Here is a 19,959-nt window from a genome sequence, read left to right on the forward strand (position 1 = left end):
GAGCTTGTAGATCGGCTATTTTCAAGTAGCCGATGTCACTAAGCCACTTCTTTTGGGCTTGTTTTCATAGACCTGGTTGCTTATTTCTCTCGCAAAATATGGCAACACTGATCGCAACAGGTCCGTTGTGCACTTTCTCAATGATCAATGAACAATATAAAATTAATAATAATACTTCGCTATAATAATATTATAAATATATATATAAATAATCAGTACTCAAGATGACTATATTTTATTTCGGTTACACAACTAAGCAACAAAACGTTGTTCTTTTCAGGTAAAATTAATGATTGTGACTGACTGGGCACTGTCATTACATCTGGTCTAGGGCACAGATGTAATGACTTTTTTCCAGGTAGCGTGCCGTCTGCGTTCAGCTTCTCTCTGTATGGTATCTCTCTGTCACGCATTGCCCGGTCCATCTACTGTCCTTTACCAATAAATTTGCTGTAGTTCAGGACACGTCGTGACTCGTGAGTAACTGTCAATGTTGTTGATACGAGCTGTTGTTATGGAGCTCACCTAATATGGCCACCGGAACTACTTCCGCCTAAGCTTGGCCACGCCTTTTGCCCGTTCTCTATATATGGTTATGTCTGGGTCATAGTGTCGGGGGCCCATATGGGCCCCCCAAGGGCTGCGGTGGTCCACCGAACGACCGAACGACCGGCCCATTACCCATTAGGCCATTTTAATATAGGATTCAGATACACAATATCTAGGATATAGATACAAGTGGGTGTCTTATTTAATATTATATATATACTATTTACTATGCACATATACGTATTTATACTAAAGCACCAACATGACAAAAGTGCAAGATACCTTGTATCTATATCCTATATTACATAAGATACCTTGTATATCTCTATTCATATATATATGAATAGAGAGAGAGAGAGACAGAGAGAGAGAGAGAGAGAGAGAGAGAGAGAGAGAGAGAGAGAGAGAGAGAGAGAGAGAGAGAGAGAGAGAGAGAGAGAGAGAGAGATTTATTATTATTATTATTATTATTATTATTATTATTATTATTATTATTATTATTATTATTATTATTATTGTTCTTGTTGTCGCAGTCTTATACCTGTAACTATGAGATAGTAGTGAGTGTGACTGTGAGTGACAACAAATACAATCTTTGATTCTCTTGCATCAACGGCTGCTTGGCAACCACCTCAACCAACCAATCACAGCGCGTCCGTCCCCTCCAGACAATGGGATCAGGACTCCAACCAGAAGAAGCCGCGCCCCCCCCACCCGCCCCGCCCAGCCCCTGCCCTGGGACCACCAGAGGAGAGAGGAGAGGACCGACCTGTGTCTACAACTGTAGCCGCACACACACACCTGCCAGCCGGCCAGGACCACGCAGAGCAGAACCTCCTCCACACCACCGGGTCCCGGGTTGAGGAGCCTACGTCAAGGCGGTAGATAGACTCACAGACAGACATCTGTGGAAGTTGAGGACTATAGTAGCACGACTGCTAAACGCTGCTAGCCGTGTTGGCTAATGGACCGTTACAATACATGCAACAGCTAGCTAACAGTTAGCTTAGCTTAGCTAGACGGTGGTGGTGGTGGTCAGCTGATGATGAAGGCTGCTGTGCTGTGGTGCCTCTGGGATCCAGATGTAGCTTCTTAACTAGCTCACGATGCTAACTAGACTGCTAGCCAGGTTAGATGTGGTTTACCAGTGCGTCTCATTCAACGTAGGAGTTCCCAACTAGCGTTTTGTGCGTTAGCCACCTAAGCTAATGGTTGCTAACTTATTTTTTTTTGTTTTGTTTTGTTGCTATCTAACACTTGGTGGTGTTCTTGTTGATGGTGGTGACCTGATTCCACTTTGTGTCCACTTGTACTTTAAAAAAAAAAGTCTTAAATTTGAACTTTAGAAAGTCATATCTGACTTTAATAACGACACAGGAAGTGTGGTCACATTGATCCTTTAGTTAAGTGTCAGGTTAGCTAGCAAGCATCCCTGTCCCCCAGGCAGATATAATAACTCTTTGCCTGAGTGCTATTGGATAACATCATAGGAAACCACAGTTGTTATTGTTGGGTTCCTTTGGGTCATCATCACAGCTGTGTGGATAAACTGCCCTCTGTCCAGTGTGGGTGTCACTCAACCAGGTAGTAGTGTTTTAAGATAGGCAATCACTAGGTTACACATCATCCATCATCTGCAGCCTGGAGGCAGAGAAACCTCTGTGTTTAAGTTACACATAATCATCATCATTATCTGTAGCCTGGAGGCAGAGAAACCATCATCATCTGTAGCCTGGAGGCAGAGAAACCTCTCTGTGAAGAAGATCTGCTGTCGTCTTCACGGTTTAAAACACCATGGCCCCCAAGAGGAGACCGGTTCCCTTAAACATCGCTCCCACCAGCGATGGGGTGTCCACCGGCTCCATCAGCATCGATGCTTCATCTGAGTAAGTACAGAGCGTGTGTGACTGTGTGTCAATGTTATAGCATTTATCTAGTCCAGGGGTCTTCGACAGGGGGTCCTCAATATTTGTGTGATAGGAACTTTATTGATTTTTGTTTTACATGGACTACTTGAACCTTCGCATCCCTTTTCAAGGGGGAACATTCGCCGAAAATAGACGATCGACGCGCTGTGAGCTTGTAGATCGGCTATTTTCGGCAGGTTTAGAGGTTTGGTGTAGAGGAAAAAAGTGTACAAATTTAGGGTTTAAGTGGTTAGATGACTATGCAATTACACATTTAACATGAATGAAATATGTAGTGGGGGGGTCCCTGCTTCATCTCTCTCTCAGCTAAGGGGTCCTTGGCCTGAAAAACGTTGAAGACCCCTGATCTAGACAGCAATGTCATAGTTACTTGCATGAGGTAACCACTTTTAACCTAGCCGGCTTCCTTATTTTGGGCATGACATTATAGGCCAGTAGTAGTTCTCCAAAAGTGGGATCCATTCCTGGGACCCTTAGGGTTCATTTAGGGGGGAATACAAGAACGCTCGCCCGAAAACACGCTGGCCCCAGGTCAAATCCGGCGACCTCGCAATGGTCGCCACCAGGTATTCCTAAACGTAACTTCAATAAAACTATGCCTAACCCTAAACGTATTCCTAACCTATCCTCAGTAAAATGAATACAAGAACTGCTGGGGGCGGGTGTGTTTTGCGGGCGAGCGTTCCGGTTACCGTAGGGGGTTCTAAAAGGGTATACAAATTGTATGAGTATACAAATGGAAACCAATCTCCTTGGGTAGGTACCCTCACAAAAACATGCAGTAATCCTGGTCACTATAACGCCTCCCCCATGACAGCCGGGGCGCCTGATGGAGGGGAAAGGAACTGGTTGGAATAACGTGTTCCTTCCACGCGCTACGTCCAACCAGGGAAACTCCCCCCTGTCAGGTGACAAGAAGGTCAGTTGGCTCTCATGCATTGAAGGAGGCATGAGCTCGGCCCTGGCCTCCCTAGGCTGGTGAGGGGAGTGTAGTGCCCAGGATCCCTTAGAAAATTGGTACCGGTTAAAAATAAGGGTTACAAAATCGTGGGATAAAATGTTAAAAAAAAAAAAAAGAGTATACAAATGGAACCAAATGGACCCTTACAGGGTGACAATAGCATATTAATAAGCTCACAACCTCTGCTATTTTTGCTGTTTGTCGTGCGACCAAAGTGCATGTTTTCGTGTTCTTTTGTCTCCTCATTGCTCCTCGTTATTTCCAGGGCCAACTTGGAAGCGTTACAGAAGAAGCTGGAAGAACTGGACCTAGACGACCAGCAGAAGAAGAGGCTGGAGGCCTTCCTCACCCAGAAGGCCAAGGTGGGCGAGCTGAAAGAGGACGACTTCCACCGCATCTGTGAGCTGGGGGCCGGAAACGGAGGAGTCGTCAACAAAGTGTGCCACAAGCCGTCGGGCTATGTTATGGCCAGAAAGGTAAGCCACCATTAATGGACTGTTTTGAAATCAGGTATTCACAAAGTGAAGTTACACCAGCTCAGCCTTTCGGTGTTAGAGTGTCCACCCTGAGATTGGGAGGTCAGGGTTCGATCCCCAGCCGGGTCATACCAAATGGGACCTAATGCCTCCTTGCTTGGCACTCAGCATCAAGGGTTGGATTGTGTGGGCAGTGTTGATTTCGTCGACTAAAACCATGACAAAAAATGTTCTTCGACTACCCTTTTTCACTGACAAACTAAATAAAAACTAAATAAAAATTAAACTACGATGACTAAAACTAAAACTAAATAAATTGACAATTTCGTCAACAAATAAAAACTAGAGTAAAATGTTAGTGAGGCACGAGTGGAGAAGAGATCCAGTAGAACGAAAAGACAAGTCATTTTATGTTTCGTCGCACTCGGGTGTTTCTGAAAATAGGCGATCTACAAGCTCACAACGATCGGCTATTTTCAGCAATGCAACCAAGTGTAAAATCAGCCATTTACGACACCATCAAGGCACCGCCAAAATACATTTTAGTCGACTAAATCAACTGTAGATTTAGTCGACTATTATATGACTAAAACTAAATGGAATTTTATTCAAAAGACTGACTAAAACTCATACTAGCGTCATATCCAAGGGGTGTACTTGTACATCAAGCTGCCTCACGCTACAGAAACGGGAGATAAGCTCCTGCCTTATGGCCCTCATGGCTCTGCAAGGCTTACTTTATTCACAAGCTACACCATTAGTGACCGGGAAAAAAACGGGTATGTCATTTTGCACCAGAAAACTTTGCTAACCACGCCCGCCCCCATTGCTGTGAAATTGGACACCAAGGCAAGGCGTGCCGACAGCGAGGCCTAGCAGCTCGTGAGGCGTGCCCGAGCAGGCCGGTAGGCGAGTCTGTGCCCGCACTGAGCAGCCGAAGGCCTGGCTGGCACATCAGCAAACGCGTATTGATGTATCACCCGTTTACTGGATTTCACACTTTTAGCAGGCTAGCTAGCTACGTAATGTAAACAGGCTGGCTACAAGTGAGCATACAGCAGAACTTCCACCCAGCCAAAAGGGAGTACAGCGTAGTCAATAAAAATGATGATGGCCGTGGTTTGAGAAAAGTGCGAAAGGCATAGACATGACCCATGAAACTTTTAAAAACACTGGCAGCCTCTCATCTCTCTTATCTCACTGGATTAAATAAACCACCCGAAGTCTGAGGGTGTGGATTTTGATTTATCCTGGATCACAACTCATGAGGTGCATGCACCATTCGAGGCTGAGTCAACATCCTGTTTCCACACTTTTTCTTTCTTTCGTTTTAGTTTTTTTCATTTTCTTCTTTGCTTCTTTTTAATTCTCCCCTTTCTTCTTTTTATTTTTCCTTTTCCCTTCTTCATTGTTTTTTTTAGGCGTGGGTGGGAAGGTGGGGACTGGGGAGGGGGTATTTGGGAGCAGGGGGAGAACCGGAGGGGATAATTTAAAAAATAAAAAAACCCACAAAAAAAGCACTGGCCAACTTGAGATTGCTGGTAAATCTACCGGTAAATGTATTTACGCGATGTACTATATATTCATATATATGTGATGTATCACTGCAAAACTGTGGAATACAATTTAAATATAAATAAAGATGACCCGTAACGTTAATGTATTCTGTGATTGTCTATGAAAACACTGACCCAATGACCAAACCGTGCTTTCCTCCAAACCACCCAGCTGATTCATCTAGAGATCAAACCTGCCATCAGGAACCAGATCATCAGAGAGCTGCAGGTGCTGCACGAGTGCAACTCGCCCTACATCGTGGGCTTCTACGGGGCCTTCTACAGCGACGGGGAGATCAGCATCTGCATGGAGCACATGGTGAGAGGATGATGCTAAGAGAGAAACAAAGGCTCCCATTACAACCTTTTAATGAAGCAATAAATCGTCTCTGTCGGGTGGAAACCTCATACGTCCAAAGCTATTACTGTTCAGGATTTTAAATAAAAAAAACGGCAAAAGTTAGAATATGGAGATAAGAGGTTCCTGCCCAACAGCAACAGTGGTTCTCAAACTTTTTCATGTCAAGGACCCCCAAAATGATTGATGATCTATTTGGCTGCGGACCTCCATCTCAAAATATTGTCTTCCAGGGACCCCCAGAAGCAAAGGTTTGAGTTACAAATGTTCGCTTTAAAAATATATCTAAGATTTGCAAAAATTATCAAGATTTTTCAAAAATAGCAGAAATGACTCAGAAAGACAGACCCTGATGAGACCTTTCTAGGTCGATACGCGTTGGTCATAAATTGTTGCCTTGCTCAAAATAAATCCTATATATTTTTTCCATCAAAGACAGAGTGCCTGTTAATTATTTCTTTGCAAGTCTGCAGTCCACACCATTTGGGAGTTAAGCAGTACTTCTTTGAAACACCCTTTTTTGTTCAACTCATAAATAATGTCAATTATAAAAGATGTTGTATGTATTTGTAATTCATACAAGACTAAGCAGTGTTAACACGCTAGTTCTGTTTTTCAAAGTGACTGTTTTTAGCAGTTCTGAGACTGGATTTGATTAGTGCTTCATTCTTAGCGGTATACGCACGCACGGTCTGATGAGCACCACGAGTAGAGACAGCTGAACCAACCTGCTTGTCCCTGTGGGATTTTTATCTGATGTATCGTATATCCAGTGTTTCTGGCTGCCACAAAATCTGTTTATATATTAACATCAAAAACAAGCAGCACGCACTCCTCCTACGGGCTGGGGGCGACTACCTGTCATCAAGGGAGTGTTGGGGCGGGTGGGAGGAGTAGGACGAAGGCTTTATTTCCTCCTCATGCTGGCAGGTGAGCCAGTAGAACTACAACGGCAGTGACAACACAGAAATGTGTGTGGGGAGGAATTAATTGGCAGAACTAACGACTTCATTGGGGCAGTGTTGCAGTCACCTGAAATGTTTTAGTTTTTGTCTAGTTTTAGTCGACTAAATATCATAAGATTTTAGTCGACTAAATATACAGTTGATTTAGTCGACACAAATGTATTGTGGTGGCGTCGTAATGGCTGATTTTACACTCGTTTGCATCGCTGAAAATAGCCGATCTACAAGCTCACAATGTGTCGCTGTGCGACGCGTTGTGAGCTTGTAGATCTGCTATCTTCAGAGCGCAACACCCGAGCGCAACCAAACATAAAATGACTTGTCTTTTAGTTCTACTGGATCTCTTCTCCACTAGTCCCTCACTAACATTTTTGTCTAGTTTGTATTTGTTGACGAAATTGTCAATATATTTAGTCTTAGTTTTAGTCATCATAGCTTACTTTTTATTTAGTTTTCGTCATTGAAAAATGGTAGTCGACCAACATTTTTCGTCATAGTTTTAGTCGACGAAATCAACACTGCATTGGGGTAAAAAGAAGGAATAAAAGCAAGCAGGGGGGAAAGGTAGCTTTATATTCTGTAAACCCCAGGTACGTTTCACTTTAGTTTTTTAATGGCTTTGTGTCTTTTTAAATGAATGAAAGGATTTGCTCTGAAACTCTTAGCTGATGAAGAGACGTCTGGGAAACGATAAGGCAGCTGTGGGAGACATTTCCAGAAAGGCCGATGATGACTGTTTAACTTTAATTGGACGCTGTTTGTTCACCTTAGTAAGCTCTGTCTGTAAGGAGACGGCTGGCTTCGGTCGCTACGTTAAAGCACTGGTTCTCAACCTTTTCAGCCCGCGAACTGTGAACCCCCCAAAATAATCATATTTGAACTGTGAACCCCCCAAAATAATCATATTTGAACTGGGGGACCCCCCATCCTGACAAGCACTTGGAATCGTAGGAGTTGAGGCATTACATTTAGTTTGACTCGGTTCCACAGATAAATATTGTGAAAATAGCAGATCTACACCGCTTTTCAACGCGACTTGTTGTGAGCTTGTAGATCTGCTATTTTCTTATATTGACAATTTGGCCAATGTTTGACCGGTTTGTATAGGATATAGTTTGTTGATTACTTTTGATGCAGTAATAGTCTTTTTTCCATTTCATTTCTTATTTTAATTTTGTTATTAAAAAGGTCTTAAATTGTCACTTAATTGTCATCTGGGGACCCCCACCCAAAATCATGTGGGGACCCGCCCCACAGGTTGAGAACCACTACGTTAAAGTACTGCCATTGGTTGTGCTACATGTACAATATACAGCATGATACACCTGCTGTGTCCAAGGCTGGTGATGTGCACTGCACTGTTCATCCTCCTATAATTTGACAAACCTCTGTAGTGCGTGGTGTAGTGGCCATTAACCATTACCATGTGCACCTAACGGTGAAGCCCGTTTTCCGATTACACGAAATCTCAGCTGTTTATTAGCGTTTTTGTGTTCGCTGGCTCCTGGGTTGCCAGATCATGTGCGCATATCCCCCCACGGGTATGGTCTAGTAAGTTTGTATAATTTCCTAGGGGTCCTTGAGGGAGTTCCAGGGGGTCCCCAATCCCCAGCTAAATGATAGATAGTTAGGAACCAAATGGACCCGTAAGGGTTCCATTTGTAAACTCTCAGAGTTAAATTGGCATTGATTTTACAAAATAAATTGGGGTCCCAGAGATAGAAATGCCATTAAACGGGGGTCCGTATGCCTAATGCATGTCGATGGGGGTTCTTGAATTAAAATGGTTGAGAATCACTGTTATGCTGTAAAAAATCTTCTCTTATGGGGGTCCCTGGCATATCTTTTCAAATGGGGGTCCGCGGGCTAATAAGTGTCAATTTGGGGGTCCTTGACATGAAAAAGTTTGATAAACCACTGCTCTAGAGTGTCCTCCAGTGTCTCCTCCCATCATGACAGCCGAACTTATGTCCATGTTTGACATGCTGAGTTCCTGCAGCAGTGACATCACACGTAGTGACAGTTGAGCATGCGGTTGCATTTCAGCTTGTGCTGACCCGACCAGCCAGTCTTTTAATCACCCCACCAACCCACCCACCCACCCAGGACAGATGCCCTGCCCTGGGCATCTGCTGTTGTTAATCACTTAAGCCTTAAATACCTCATCGTACGACAAATAGCAAAATGTAGCAGATCACAAGCTTGTTGTGAGGCGTTGTGAGCTTGTAGATCTGCTGTTTCTGGAACATTTTTGGAACATTTTGAGCCTATAAATGACATGCGTTAAAATAGGGACACCAGGTTGAACGTGGTTAACACAGGCACTAGGTTTTGTTTCTTAGGCACTGTTATTGACGGGTCCAAATATAATTTCTTCACTCTTTTAGTAGATTTTTCAAAATCTCTGTTGTTATTCATGTCTTCACTGTTTTGCTAATGCCATTATTTTTTACATTATTTTGATGCCATTATTTTAAATTATTTTAATGTTTTTGCTTTTGTTCTTCTTGCTTTATTGTTAAAATTATTATTGCTTTTTTTGTTTTGTAAAGCACTTGTGCTTTATTAAAAAAAAATTGCTCTGTAAAGCACTTTGAGCTGCATATATTTATATAGTCATGAAAGGTGCTATATAAATAAAGTTTTATTATTATTATTAAATAGGTGAATGTCCTTTGAAAAGTAAGATCTGGACACAGAATGGACTCTACTGACTGACCATGGATCCTATGAGCCAGTAAAAATAAATCTTAAAAAAAATTAAAGGCTGAAAAGCCAAAAAAAAAAAAAAAAAGACATTGTGAAAATATTTTTCTATATGTCTGGGAAAAGAAGCACTATATCAGACTCGCTCAGTGATTCTCAATGTTATCCGGATGGTGTAGTTCCAGACTCTGTATATATAGCATTCGGAGATTGTTGTGGAATAGTTTGTCTGGCTAGTAGCTACACGAGACTTAAGAACTACTGGACTAGATAAATGAGGTGTTGCTTTTCTCCTGGTGTCAGCTGACCTCTTCTCTTCTCCTCTGGTCCGTGTGTGTGTGTGTGTGTGTGTTGTCGTCTGTAGGACGGAGGTTCTCTGGACCAGGTGCTGAAAGAGGCCAGAAGAATCCCAGAGGAGATTCTGGGCAAAGTCAGCATTGCTGTAAGTATACATTTTTACTATATCTACACAATGTTAGAATAAATAACGTTGGGTGATTTTTTTTTACACCGATTTGGCTGTATTTTAGGCCTTACTCTGCATGTATTAAACAGCCGTGTTGCAGATTGTAAGAGAGTTGCTTTCTTTTTTTCTGCCATCTCTCTCTCTCTCTCTGAAACAGGTTTTGAGAGGTCTTGCTTATCTAAGAGAAAAACACCAGATCATGCATAGAGGTACATATTTGTTTTCTTCATGGTGATGTATTTGTATTTTTATTGCATCTTTATTCTCAAGGCGTTCATCACTTTTCAACCCAGCATGTCTATTTTGGGCATGTCATAGGCAACAACGACAAAAAAAAAAAAAACGTTTTAACTAAAATCAATACAGAAGTCCTGACGTCACTTGTTCATCCCCTGGTTCGTACGGTAATTTCTCAATGGAGAATAACATTGGGTCATCTTAGAATCGTCTCATATAAGAATTGTGGTCCAAAAATAAACAAACTGTCTCGGCGATATTGTCAGGGAGGTGGCTCTGTATCGTTTATGATAGTCAGTCACTTATATTTGATACAGCCTGTTTCTGGCGAAAATGTAACTAATTCGGCGGAAGTAACATTAGCGTTTTCTCACCGTCAGTTCATGCTTCATATCCATAAGAGTCAAACCGCCGGGATCATTCGTTTATTTTTGGAACACAGTTCTTAATTGACGCGATATTAAACACGTCTATGGGAATTCAGAACGGGGGTGGAAAACAGCGAGCCAGGTAGGATGTGTAAATTACGTCAGACTTCGGTGCTCTATAAAGTTAAGTTATCGTTCTTACATCACACCCATTTTAAAGTCACTCCACTGGTGCCTGTTAGTTTTAGAATTTTAAGGTCCTTTTATTGGTTTTTAAATCACTAAATGGAAATGCCTATTTATCTGCAATGCTCTCTGGTTATGTGCCTGGTAGAGCTCTCAGGTCCTCAGGAACTCTGGCATCTCTTGAATGTTCCAGAGGATAAAACTAGAACTAAAAGGCACAGAGAAGCGGCCTTCTTCAGCTACTATGGTCCTACAAAGTTGAACAGCCTGCCTGTGTGTGAACCTGCGGCTCTCTGAATCCATAGACGGTTTCAAAAGAAATCTTAAGACACACTTTTTTAGGATGGCCTTTACCTAGGTTTTAGCATTACTCCTTTTTTATTTCTATTTTATTTTATTCCCCGTTGTGTTTTCTTTAAAAATGTATTGTCCTTTTTACTTTAATTAATGTTTTTAATGGGCTGTACACATCACGAATGTATGTCTAATCTGTTTTTCAACATTTGTACTTGTGTACACACAGATGTGAAGCCATCCAACATCCTGGTGAACTCGCGTGGGGAGATCAAGCTGTGTGACTTTGGCGTCAGTGGCCAGCTCATAGACTCCATGGCCAACTCCTTTGTGGGAACCAGATCCTACATGTCGGTACGTTCTGTACCTCTCAGTAGTAATAATAATAATAATAAACTTTATTTGTATAACACCTTTCATGACATGAAGTGCCTTACACAGTAACACAGCATTAAAAACAGAATAAGAATAAAGCACGAGTGCTTTACAGAAAAGGCTTTTTTTTTTAGAAACAAAGCAAAAAAAGAGAAGCAAAAGCATAAAACTACATCAAAATAATAAAAAAGATGAGATAAAAAAAATCTACTTAAAGCAAGAGTGAAAAAATAGGTCTTGAGCTGTATTTTAAAGCTATCTACAGAGGCTGCCCGTCTTAGGTGTAATGGGAGTTTATTCCAAGCCGTCGGCCTGTAGAAGCAGAATGCTGCTTCACCGTGTTTTTTTATTTGCCATTTTAGGCACTTCAAGCAGGTCAGCACTAGAAGACCTGAGGGGGTGAAAATAGCATATGTAATGCAACCGTCAACTGTCCCTGTTTTGGGCTTGTTATAGGCAAAACGTTCTTTAAAAAAAAAAGGCAAACAATTGCCCATCTGCAAGCTTGCTTTGTGATGCGTTGTGAGCTTGTAGATCAGCTATTTTTGCTATTTGTTGTACAACAAAGTATGTTAGGGCTTAAGTGGTTATAGTTTTCAATTCATATCCTCATGTTCGTTAACCAAAAGTGTAGTAACTTAACAAAAGCAGATTCACTGTTTACCCATCAACATTTTTTATCAAATATGTTATTATCAAGGATGTATACAAACGAAGGACTGAAATCAGACAGTTTTAGAGAATAGGATAATCATAAATGTATAATTGACTTTAGTAGTCATTGACTCGAATAGCAATTTTACCAAGGTATGGTAAAAGGTAAAAAAAAATACATCGTTTTTTTTTACATCTGCGTTGAAAGAAAATGTCTAAAGTCTAAACCAGGGGTGGGCAACTTTGATGATGGAGAGGGCCACTATATTTCCACTCTCACTCCAGAGGGCCACATTGCTTATACTGTCGGGCAGACACGTCTTATTTTAACTCGTATTTTAACTTTTTTTCGTAAATCAATGCCGTACTTCGCCATTCTTTGTCACACAAAAGTAGCAAAAATAGCCGATCTACAAGCTCAAAACGCGTCGCAGTGCGACGCGTTTTGAGCTTGTAGATCGGCTATTTTTGCAATTTTTTTTATTGGAATCCCGTTTTTCTTTTTGCTATTTTTGAATTGGAATCCTGAAAAGTAACATTTTTATTTAATTTCAAATGCATTTAGTTATGCTTATGTTAACTTCATGAACTTAAATACAAATACATTGGACATAAAAAAGACAATAGAATTTTTATACTAGTCATTAAGATACTATAATATAGACTTAAGTAATTAAAGCGGGTCATGTTTGCATGTTTGGAATTGTAACAGCTGAAAACAATAATATGTCAGTATTCCGATATTAACCTAAGGGCCGCATTAAGTGAAGGTGGGGGCCGCATGTGGCCCCCGGGCCGCCAGTTGCCCATGTATGGTCTAAACAATATAATATCAAAAATAAGTGAGGGGGCGCGGGGGTTTTAGGGTTGGATCAGGCTTTGAAGGTATGGGGGTGCCATACCTTTTTTTGGTTGCTTCAAATTATAATCGGTTAACGCCCCAATGTGTTGACGTTCCAGCCCGAGAGGTTGCAGGGCACCCACTACTCGGTGCAGTCTGACGTGTGGAGCATGGGGCTGTCTCTGGTGGAGCTGTCCGTGGGACGCTTCCCCATCCCGCCTCCGGACGCCAAGGAGCTGGAGGCCATATTCGGGAGACCCATCCACATGGACGGAGCCGAGGGAGAGACACAGCACAGCACCTCGCCCAGACCCAGACCTCCAGGCAGGCCTGTCAGTGGTGGTGAGGAACACACACACACACACACACACACACACACACACACACACACATTTCACTCTTCCTATATTATATTCGAAGACCTTGCTAGGTCGAAACGTTGGTTTCTCATACGAATAAATCCTGCATGGTGGCTATGAGTGTGCAGCCTTTTCTTTACTCTCATACTTATTTAACAAGGTCAGCAGCAGGTTACCCAACCCGACGTTTTCGGGCTGGGCCGGGCCCAAAATCTATGCTAATTAGTCGGGTCGAGCCTCGGGTTCCGTGAAAAAAAAGGAAAAAATAATCTATCACCCACAAAAAAGAAGTTTCAACTGCCCCTAGAGGCCTAACGGTAAGGCCGAGGGCAATGGCAGTGGATGTGTTGGATGCAGCTCAAAGTGAACTTATACTCAGGTATTTAGTTTGCCGCCGTCCGACCTTCCTAGCCCGTGTTATTAAAGAAAAACGGGCGACAATGGCCAAAACTCAATCGAAAATCGGCGAAAGTGGCCGTTTTCAAGTAGCCTGGTAAACCCTCCCTCCGGAAATCTTATTTGTAATTTATTTCAGGAGTGAGTCTGGCATGATCGCCCATTCTGCAATTTTGGCTGTGGGCTGGAGTTGGGCGGGAGTAATACCGTTGACTGACAACCCCTTCAGCCAATCAGCAGTGTCCCACTTCAGCCAGTGCATTTTTACCACCTCCAGACTAATGTGACGCAACGGGACTTTTGAGACGGCCATGCCCAAAATAGGTTGCCTTATTCGGACACATGCGTGTCACTGCCCGCCCCTGCCGGTTCTCTAATTTTTTTTTTTTAAATAGGCTCTGTCATGATTAATTGACCACATATATGAAGTTACAACAAACAACAAAATTCTATCCAAACGATATCTTAAAAGTAAATTCCGTGCCTCAAAAAAGAAGTTTGAGAGCGTTTTAAAACCGAAAGTAAAAAGTTTAACTGCCCACCGAAAACAATGGCAGCTCGTTCCATTTTTGTCGGCTGCACTCGGTCCGATCCGGGCTCACTCGAACTCGCCACCTGATTGGCCAACTTTCGCTGTCAATCACAGAACGATGAGCGACGACGCTGATAGGCTCGGCTTTTTGGTAATGCGCTAGAAACGCCCATACAAGCCTTCATGCCAGACTCCTTCCTGAAATCAAATGGAAATGAGATTTTCCGGAGGGAGGGGCTTTACCAGGCTAGTTTTCAAGATGTTTTGGCCATTATCTCTGGAAGAGAAGGTCCAATCTGTTCAGTTCTAAGCTTGTTGGATGCGTGACTTTGAGGATATTAAGCACATAACGACGGCTTTTCAGGCCTAAAAGTATGGTAATTGTTCAGGCCGGGCCGAGCCTGGGGTCAGTAGGGCCCAGTTAGGGCTGGGCCTTAATTTTCAGGCCCGTTGAAAACTCTAATTACAGTATGCAGGGGCAAGTGAGTGTGAGTCTTTCACTTCCAATTGACCATTCAGCTGACCTCCTCTCCTGTCTCTGCTCCAGGTCACGGTCCAGCCATGGCTATCTTTGAGCTGCTTGACTACATAGTCAATGAGGTAAGATTCATGCCTTACTTGCTAGTGCATGTTAATCTGTATACTGTATTTAAAACACTGGTGACAATATTGGAAATGAAAAGTACCGTGTCATTTTGAGTTCTGACACAATTTAAAATGAACAGTGTAGTAGGCAGACACTCGTATCCAGAGTGACTTACAGTAAGCAAGGTGATATCATACATAGAAGGCAGAGAGACAGTGTAGTGCCTCAAGAAAAGTAGGATCCAAGAACCTATAGCATCTGTCTAAACAATATACTCTTCATGACTCTAGACATCGTATGATCCCCCCCTTCACACCAAATGAACTTCTCTTCTTGCATTTCAGCCCCCTCCCAAACTGCCACATGGAGTGTTCACCTCTGATTTCCAGGATTTTGTGACCAAGTGGTGAGTTTTTGGCGTTGTTATATATTACAGGGCCGAAGTGTCCTTGGGCAAGACACTGAACCCTACATTGCCTCCATTGACTCGGTCGGCGCTAGCTTGCTACCGTTGGTGTGTGAATGTGGGAAATGTGAGGACGCTGGCGTCGACTGTTCGCCGCTTCACCTCCCAATGCCCCCCCCCCTGTATGAATGAATGAACCATTTAACATGTAAAGCGCTTTGAGCTCTTGGAAAGGCGCTATAAAAATGCAATTCATTATTATTACACACACACACACACACACACACACACACCACACACTATATGGTATTATGAATGATTTGAAGTATTTCTTTATAAACACAAGGGTGGATGATAAGATGTTCAATATATGGAAGTAACTGAACAATTGCTTCATGTTTGTGTGTGTTTCTTTCTTTTTTTTAACAGTCTCATGAAAAACCCAGCAGACCGGGCTGACCTGAAGATGCTGATGGTGAGTGGTGGTATTATTTTAACCACTTTAACCCTTTAAGACCTGAGGCGATTCTTTAAAAAAAATCTAAATCCTAACAGTTTTTTTTTTCCACGATTTTTCAAAAATAGCAGATCTACAAGTTCATGCTTGTATATCTGCTATTTTTGAATAGCCAAAGACATCTAAAGTGACACAGATGCGTTCCAGGTATTAATGGGTTAAACTGCTGTCCCTCTTTTGGTCACGTCATCATAGGCGAGAACTTATAAAGATGTTAAAAAAAAAAAATCAAAACTTTTAGAAATACTTTCAGATAACTTTTAGGCGTGTTCAGTTTTCTTCATAATTATTGTCAAAGATAGCTGCATGAAAAGTGTTCATACTGCATACTTCATACGTAAGTCTTCAAATTATTTGTAAGTAAGTCTTAAGTTGTACAAAGAAGTTTAAATCAGGCTGAAATGGTTAAAACATCACTCTGAACGAAAAACTAAAATAATTACTAACCGGTAATAGAGATTTATAAATGAACTTTTCTGTTCCAGAACAATGTTTTCCTAGTGAAAAAAAAAACAACCCAACAATGTTTGTTTTAGTTCCTTGGAACTATTTTGGAGCCCTATGCTCCAGTTCTCTTTGATACTGCTTTACGGCGCTGTCCAGCAAAGACCCCTACCAGCCTCAACAGGCTGAAAAATAAATATTTCCCACTTTTCCTTTTTGTGTTTATCCACTTTACCCTAACCCATCAAAATACACAAGAACTTTGAATGTCATTCACCGGTTTTGATGGAAGACATGCGTTCGTTCCGAGTGCTGGTTCTACTTAGTGCACCATTTATCTCTTCGTCTACAGACTGGCTTTTTCTAATTCTGTCCTAAATCGTAAAACAACAAATGGTTCCTGAAGTGGTGCACGGCTTCTAATGCAGAGCAGATGTGAATTCTGTAAGGCTTGTAAAAGTTTTGGGGAACGCCCGTTTCAAAAGGCATCACATGACTCTATACTAACTCCCTGCTCACTAAAAAGGATGTGTTCACATCAAGTTAGTCAGAGTGACACAGGTGCAACAATGGAGTTTATTTCAAAAAAGTCAAAGTGTTGTACATTTTGAGGGGACTAAAGATCCTGGGAGTAACACTACGTACATTGAGGAGATAATATGGCCACTAGCAAAGATCTACAAGCTCATAGCGTGGCACCGAGTGCTAGTAGATCTGCTATTTTTGAAAATAAATCTTGAAAATGTGTGCAAATCTTTGAATATAGTTAATAAAACATCAACTGATGCACAAACTTGGACACATCAGCTTCTGGGGGTCCCTGGAAAAAATATGTTGAGATGGCGGACAAATACATATCATTTTGGTTGTCCTTGACATGAAAAACGTTTGAGAACCACTGATATTATAGCAACATATATATATATATATATATATTTGTTTTAACTGTTAGGATTTAGAAGACATTTTTAGAATCCCCAGAAGCAAAGATTTGGGTTGAAAAGGTTCGCTTTAAAAAACATTTATATTCAAAGATTTGCAAAAATCTACAATGACACGGTATGTGTTCCCGGATTGAATGGGTTAAGAAGGAATCGTTAAAAGGAACAGGAATCATTAAAACCTAAATAATCCCAAATGATCCCAACTCTAGAGCTGTGTTGCATTAGGGCTGATGTGAAGCTGTGCTGTGTTGTCATTCTAAACCCAGCAGGCCTGTTCTGTTTTTTAGGGGGGGGGGGGGGTGGTATGGTAGAGTCAGTGCTGTTGAGAGTGAACGACCCGTAGACTGGCGTTTTGAACGACGAATATTCATAAAACTGTCAATCATTTATTTTTTTGCCAAAACTAATGTGGAATTAGTGTGCTCAGAGATAACGCCATTAGTATCATTGGTAAGACCTGTGAAGAAAGTTCTTTCCAATATGGCTGCTGTGCATAGAGCCTTGGGGCATTAACAGAATAATGGAATATTCGACTATCAAACCACTATTCGACCACTGTACAACAAAGTCGATTATTCAGGGGGAAAAAAAGTGGCTTTTCTACAGCAGACACGCAGCTGTGCTGCTGGGCGAGGAGGTGTGTGTGTGTGTGTGTGTATATACACACATACATACATACATACACATATATACACATATATATATATATACACATATACATATAAATATATTAAAAATATATATATTTTTAAACATGCTTCTCCATTATTCGATTAATTGAAAGGTAATCGATTGAGTAATCACAAAGAAAATAATGGATAGATGCAGGCAGCCCTGGTAACTCTCTCTCCTCAGGTGTGGGTATAGAGTAAGCTGGCTCCCTATTGGTCCAAGGATAACCGTGTTAAACTGTGCACGTTGTTGTTGTGTGTCGTTGCAGAACCACACGTTTATCAAGCGCTCGGAAGTGGAAGAGGTCGACTTCGCCGGCTGGCTTTGTAAAACCATGAGCCTGAACCAACCGAGCACTCCCACACGCACTGCAGACTAAACACACACACACACGCACACACAGATAGACAAGCTGCTGCCTGAACCCCCTCCCCTACACACACACACACACGCACACACACACCTGTGTCACCCTGGTCACCCATCTCCTCCCTCAGGTAAACCGTCTGTAACAGTGGTATTAGGTTATGTGTCATCGGGGTGTCCAGTAGGTCGCTCTTCTTTCCAGCTCAACCCTTTCGCCGTGTGATTTCACTTTAACCCATTAAGACCTGAGGCCGCTTCTAAAAAAAATTGAAATAAAAAATTACCGTAAACAGTTTTTCGGAAGAAAATATAAAAAAAAAACATTTTCACAATTTTTCAAAAATGGCAGATCTACAAGCTCATAGCGCGGCACCGAGTGCCGCGCTATGAGCTTGTATATCTGCTATTTTTTGAATAGCCAAATAAATCTTAAGATGACACAGATGCGTTCCCGGTCTTAACTCATTTAGTGCCACTCGTCCGTGTGTTTCCGACACTCGACAGTACGAGCTAATTTGTTGGATCTGTGTTAGGGTTCTCCTCCAAACAACCCCTCCGTTTTCCATTTTGGTGATTCTGTGTGCCGACATTCCGTGAAGTTACACCACGTGCGCCCTATATAAATACTTTGTCGTACGACAAATAGCGGAAATTGGCTGATCTGCAAGCTCACAACGCGCTGCGTGAACTTGTAGATCAAGCTATTTCCTTTCTTGGGGGGAAATCTTGGGCCTATAATCCATTAAGGCCTGGAACGCATCTGTGACACTTTTTCATTTGAGCTAAAAAAGCATTGTTTTACACTTTTGGCTATTCAAAAATAGCAGATCTACAAGCTCGTAGCGCGGCACCGAGTGCCGCGCTACGAGCTTGTTAGACTGCCCCAACGCTCCTGATTTCGTGTATAGAGGGGCGGGTGTAAAGAGCCGGCGAGAGACTGCGGCTGATCCCATTGGTTCACCGATCTGTCCGTCAACCCCCGCCCCGTTAACACAACATTACGAGCGACGCCCACTGCACTCTGGTTGGTTGGGAAGTGAAACACTTCCTTATACCGAGTACACCGACGAGCTGGGCCAGGCTTTTATTTTTTAGCAACACTAAACAATAGAAGCCTGGAGATCGAGGCTACGAGCTTGTAGATCTGCTATTTTTGAAAGAATCGTGAAAATGTGTGCAAATCTTTGAATATATATATTTTTAAAAGCAAACATTTTTAACTCAAATCTTTGCTTCTCCCTGGAACAAAATATTTTGAGATGGCGGGTCCGCGGGCAAATACATATAATTTTGGGGGTCCCTGACATGAAAAGGTTTGAGAACCACTGATATAGAAACATATGTTTTTCAGAAAACTGTTAGGAATTAGTAAGAATCGGAACCTCAGGCCTTAATGTGATAATGACATGGCCATAATGGGGGGCTGCCAGGTTGAAATGTATCTTTATCTGCTGTACAGGAGTTTGTCCAATACTGCTGGCGCACACAACAACAACAACAACTCGATTGCACGTAACGTAATACCACTGCTCCAAGTACCACTCCATGTGTCAAATACTGTACAACCCCTTTCTTCCTCACTTAAAACCACAATGTTATCCAATCATGTCGGTGGCAATGCAACGTTAACAAAAACCAAACCTTTTCGTTGTTGTCGTTGTCGAGGATGGGCTTACAATGACATCCACCGTCAACGACTATTCCTTGTTAAATCATTCTTATATTTCCTCTGAATGTTTGGTGCCAACATAGAGGGAGGGCTGCTGGTCTCGATTAATTTACTTTTCACTTTTTTATGTTTGTTTGGGGTCTTTTTT

General features: G+C 42.0%; 1 protein-coding gene and 1 long non-coding RNA gene across 2 annotated transcripts; one reads left to right on the forward strand and one right to left on the reverse strand.

Moving 5' to 3' along the window:
• Positions 1-1,871: 1,871 nt before the first annotated feature.
• Positions 1,872-2,387, reverse strand: LOC308093909. The gene is made up of 2 exons (XR_013933910.1): positions 2,282-2,387; positions 1,872-2,249 (listed from the first exon to the last, which is right to left on the reverse strand). It is a non-coding gene; the product is annotated as an uncharacterized lncRNA (long non-coding RNA).
• map2k2b (mitogen-activated protein kinase kinase 2b) lies at positions 2,243-18,480 on the forward strand. Its single transcript, XM_080440304.1, has 11 exons — positions 2,243-2,435; positions 3,704-3,914; positions 5,643-5,789; positions 9,864-9,941; positions 10,123-10,174; positions 11,280-11,404; positions 13,040-13,262; positions 14,755-14,807; positions 15,138-15,199; positions 15,629-15,674; positions 18,045-18,480. Exons 1-11 carry the CDS (start codon positions 2,344-2,346, stop codon positions 18,153-18,155), a joined length of 1,200 nt encoding a protein of 399 aa, XP_080296430.1. The 5' UTR covers positions 2,243-2,343; the 3' UTR covers positions 18,156-18,480.
• Positions 18,481-19,959: the final 1,479 nt, after the last annotated feature.

This window comes from Gymnoscopelus braueri (genome assembly GCF_963280865.1).
Source record: "Gymnoscopelus braueri genome assembly, chromosome: 10".
In the NCBI taxonomy this organism is placed as follows: Eukaryota; Metazoa; Chordata; class Actinopteri; order Myctophiformes; family Myctophidae; genus Gymnoscopelus; species Gymnoscopelus braueri.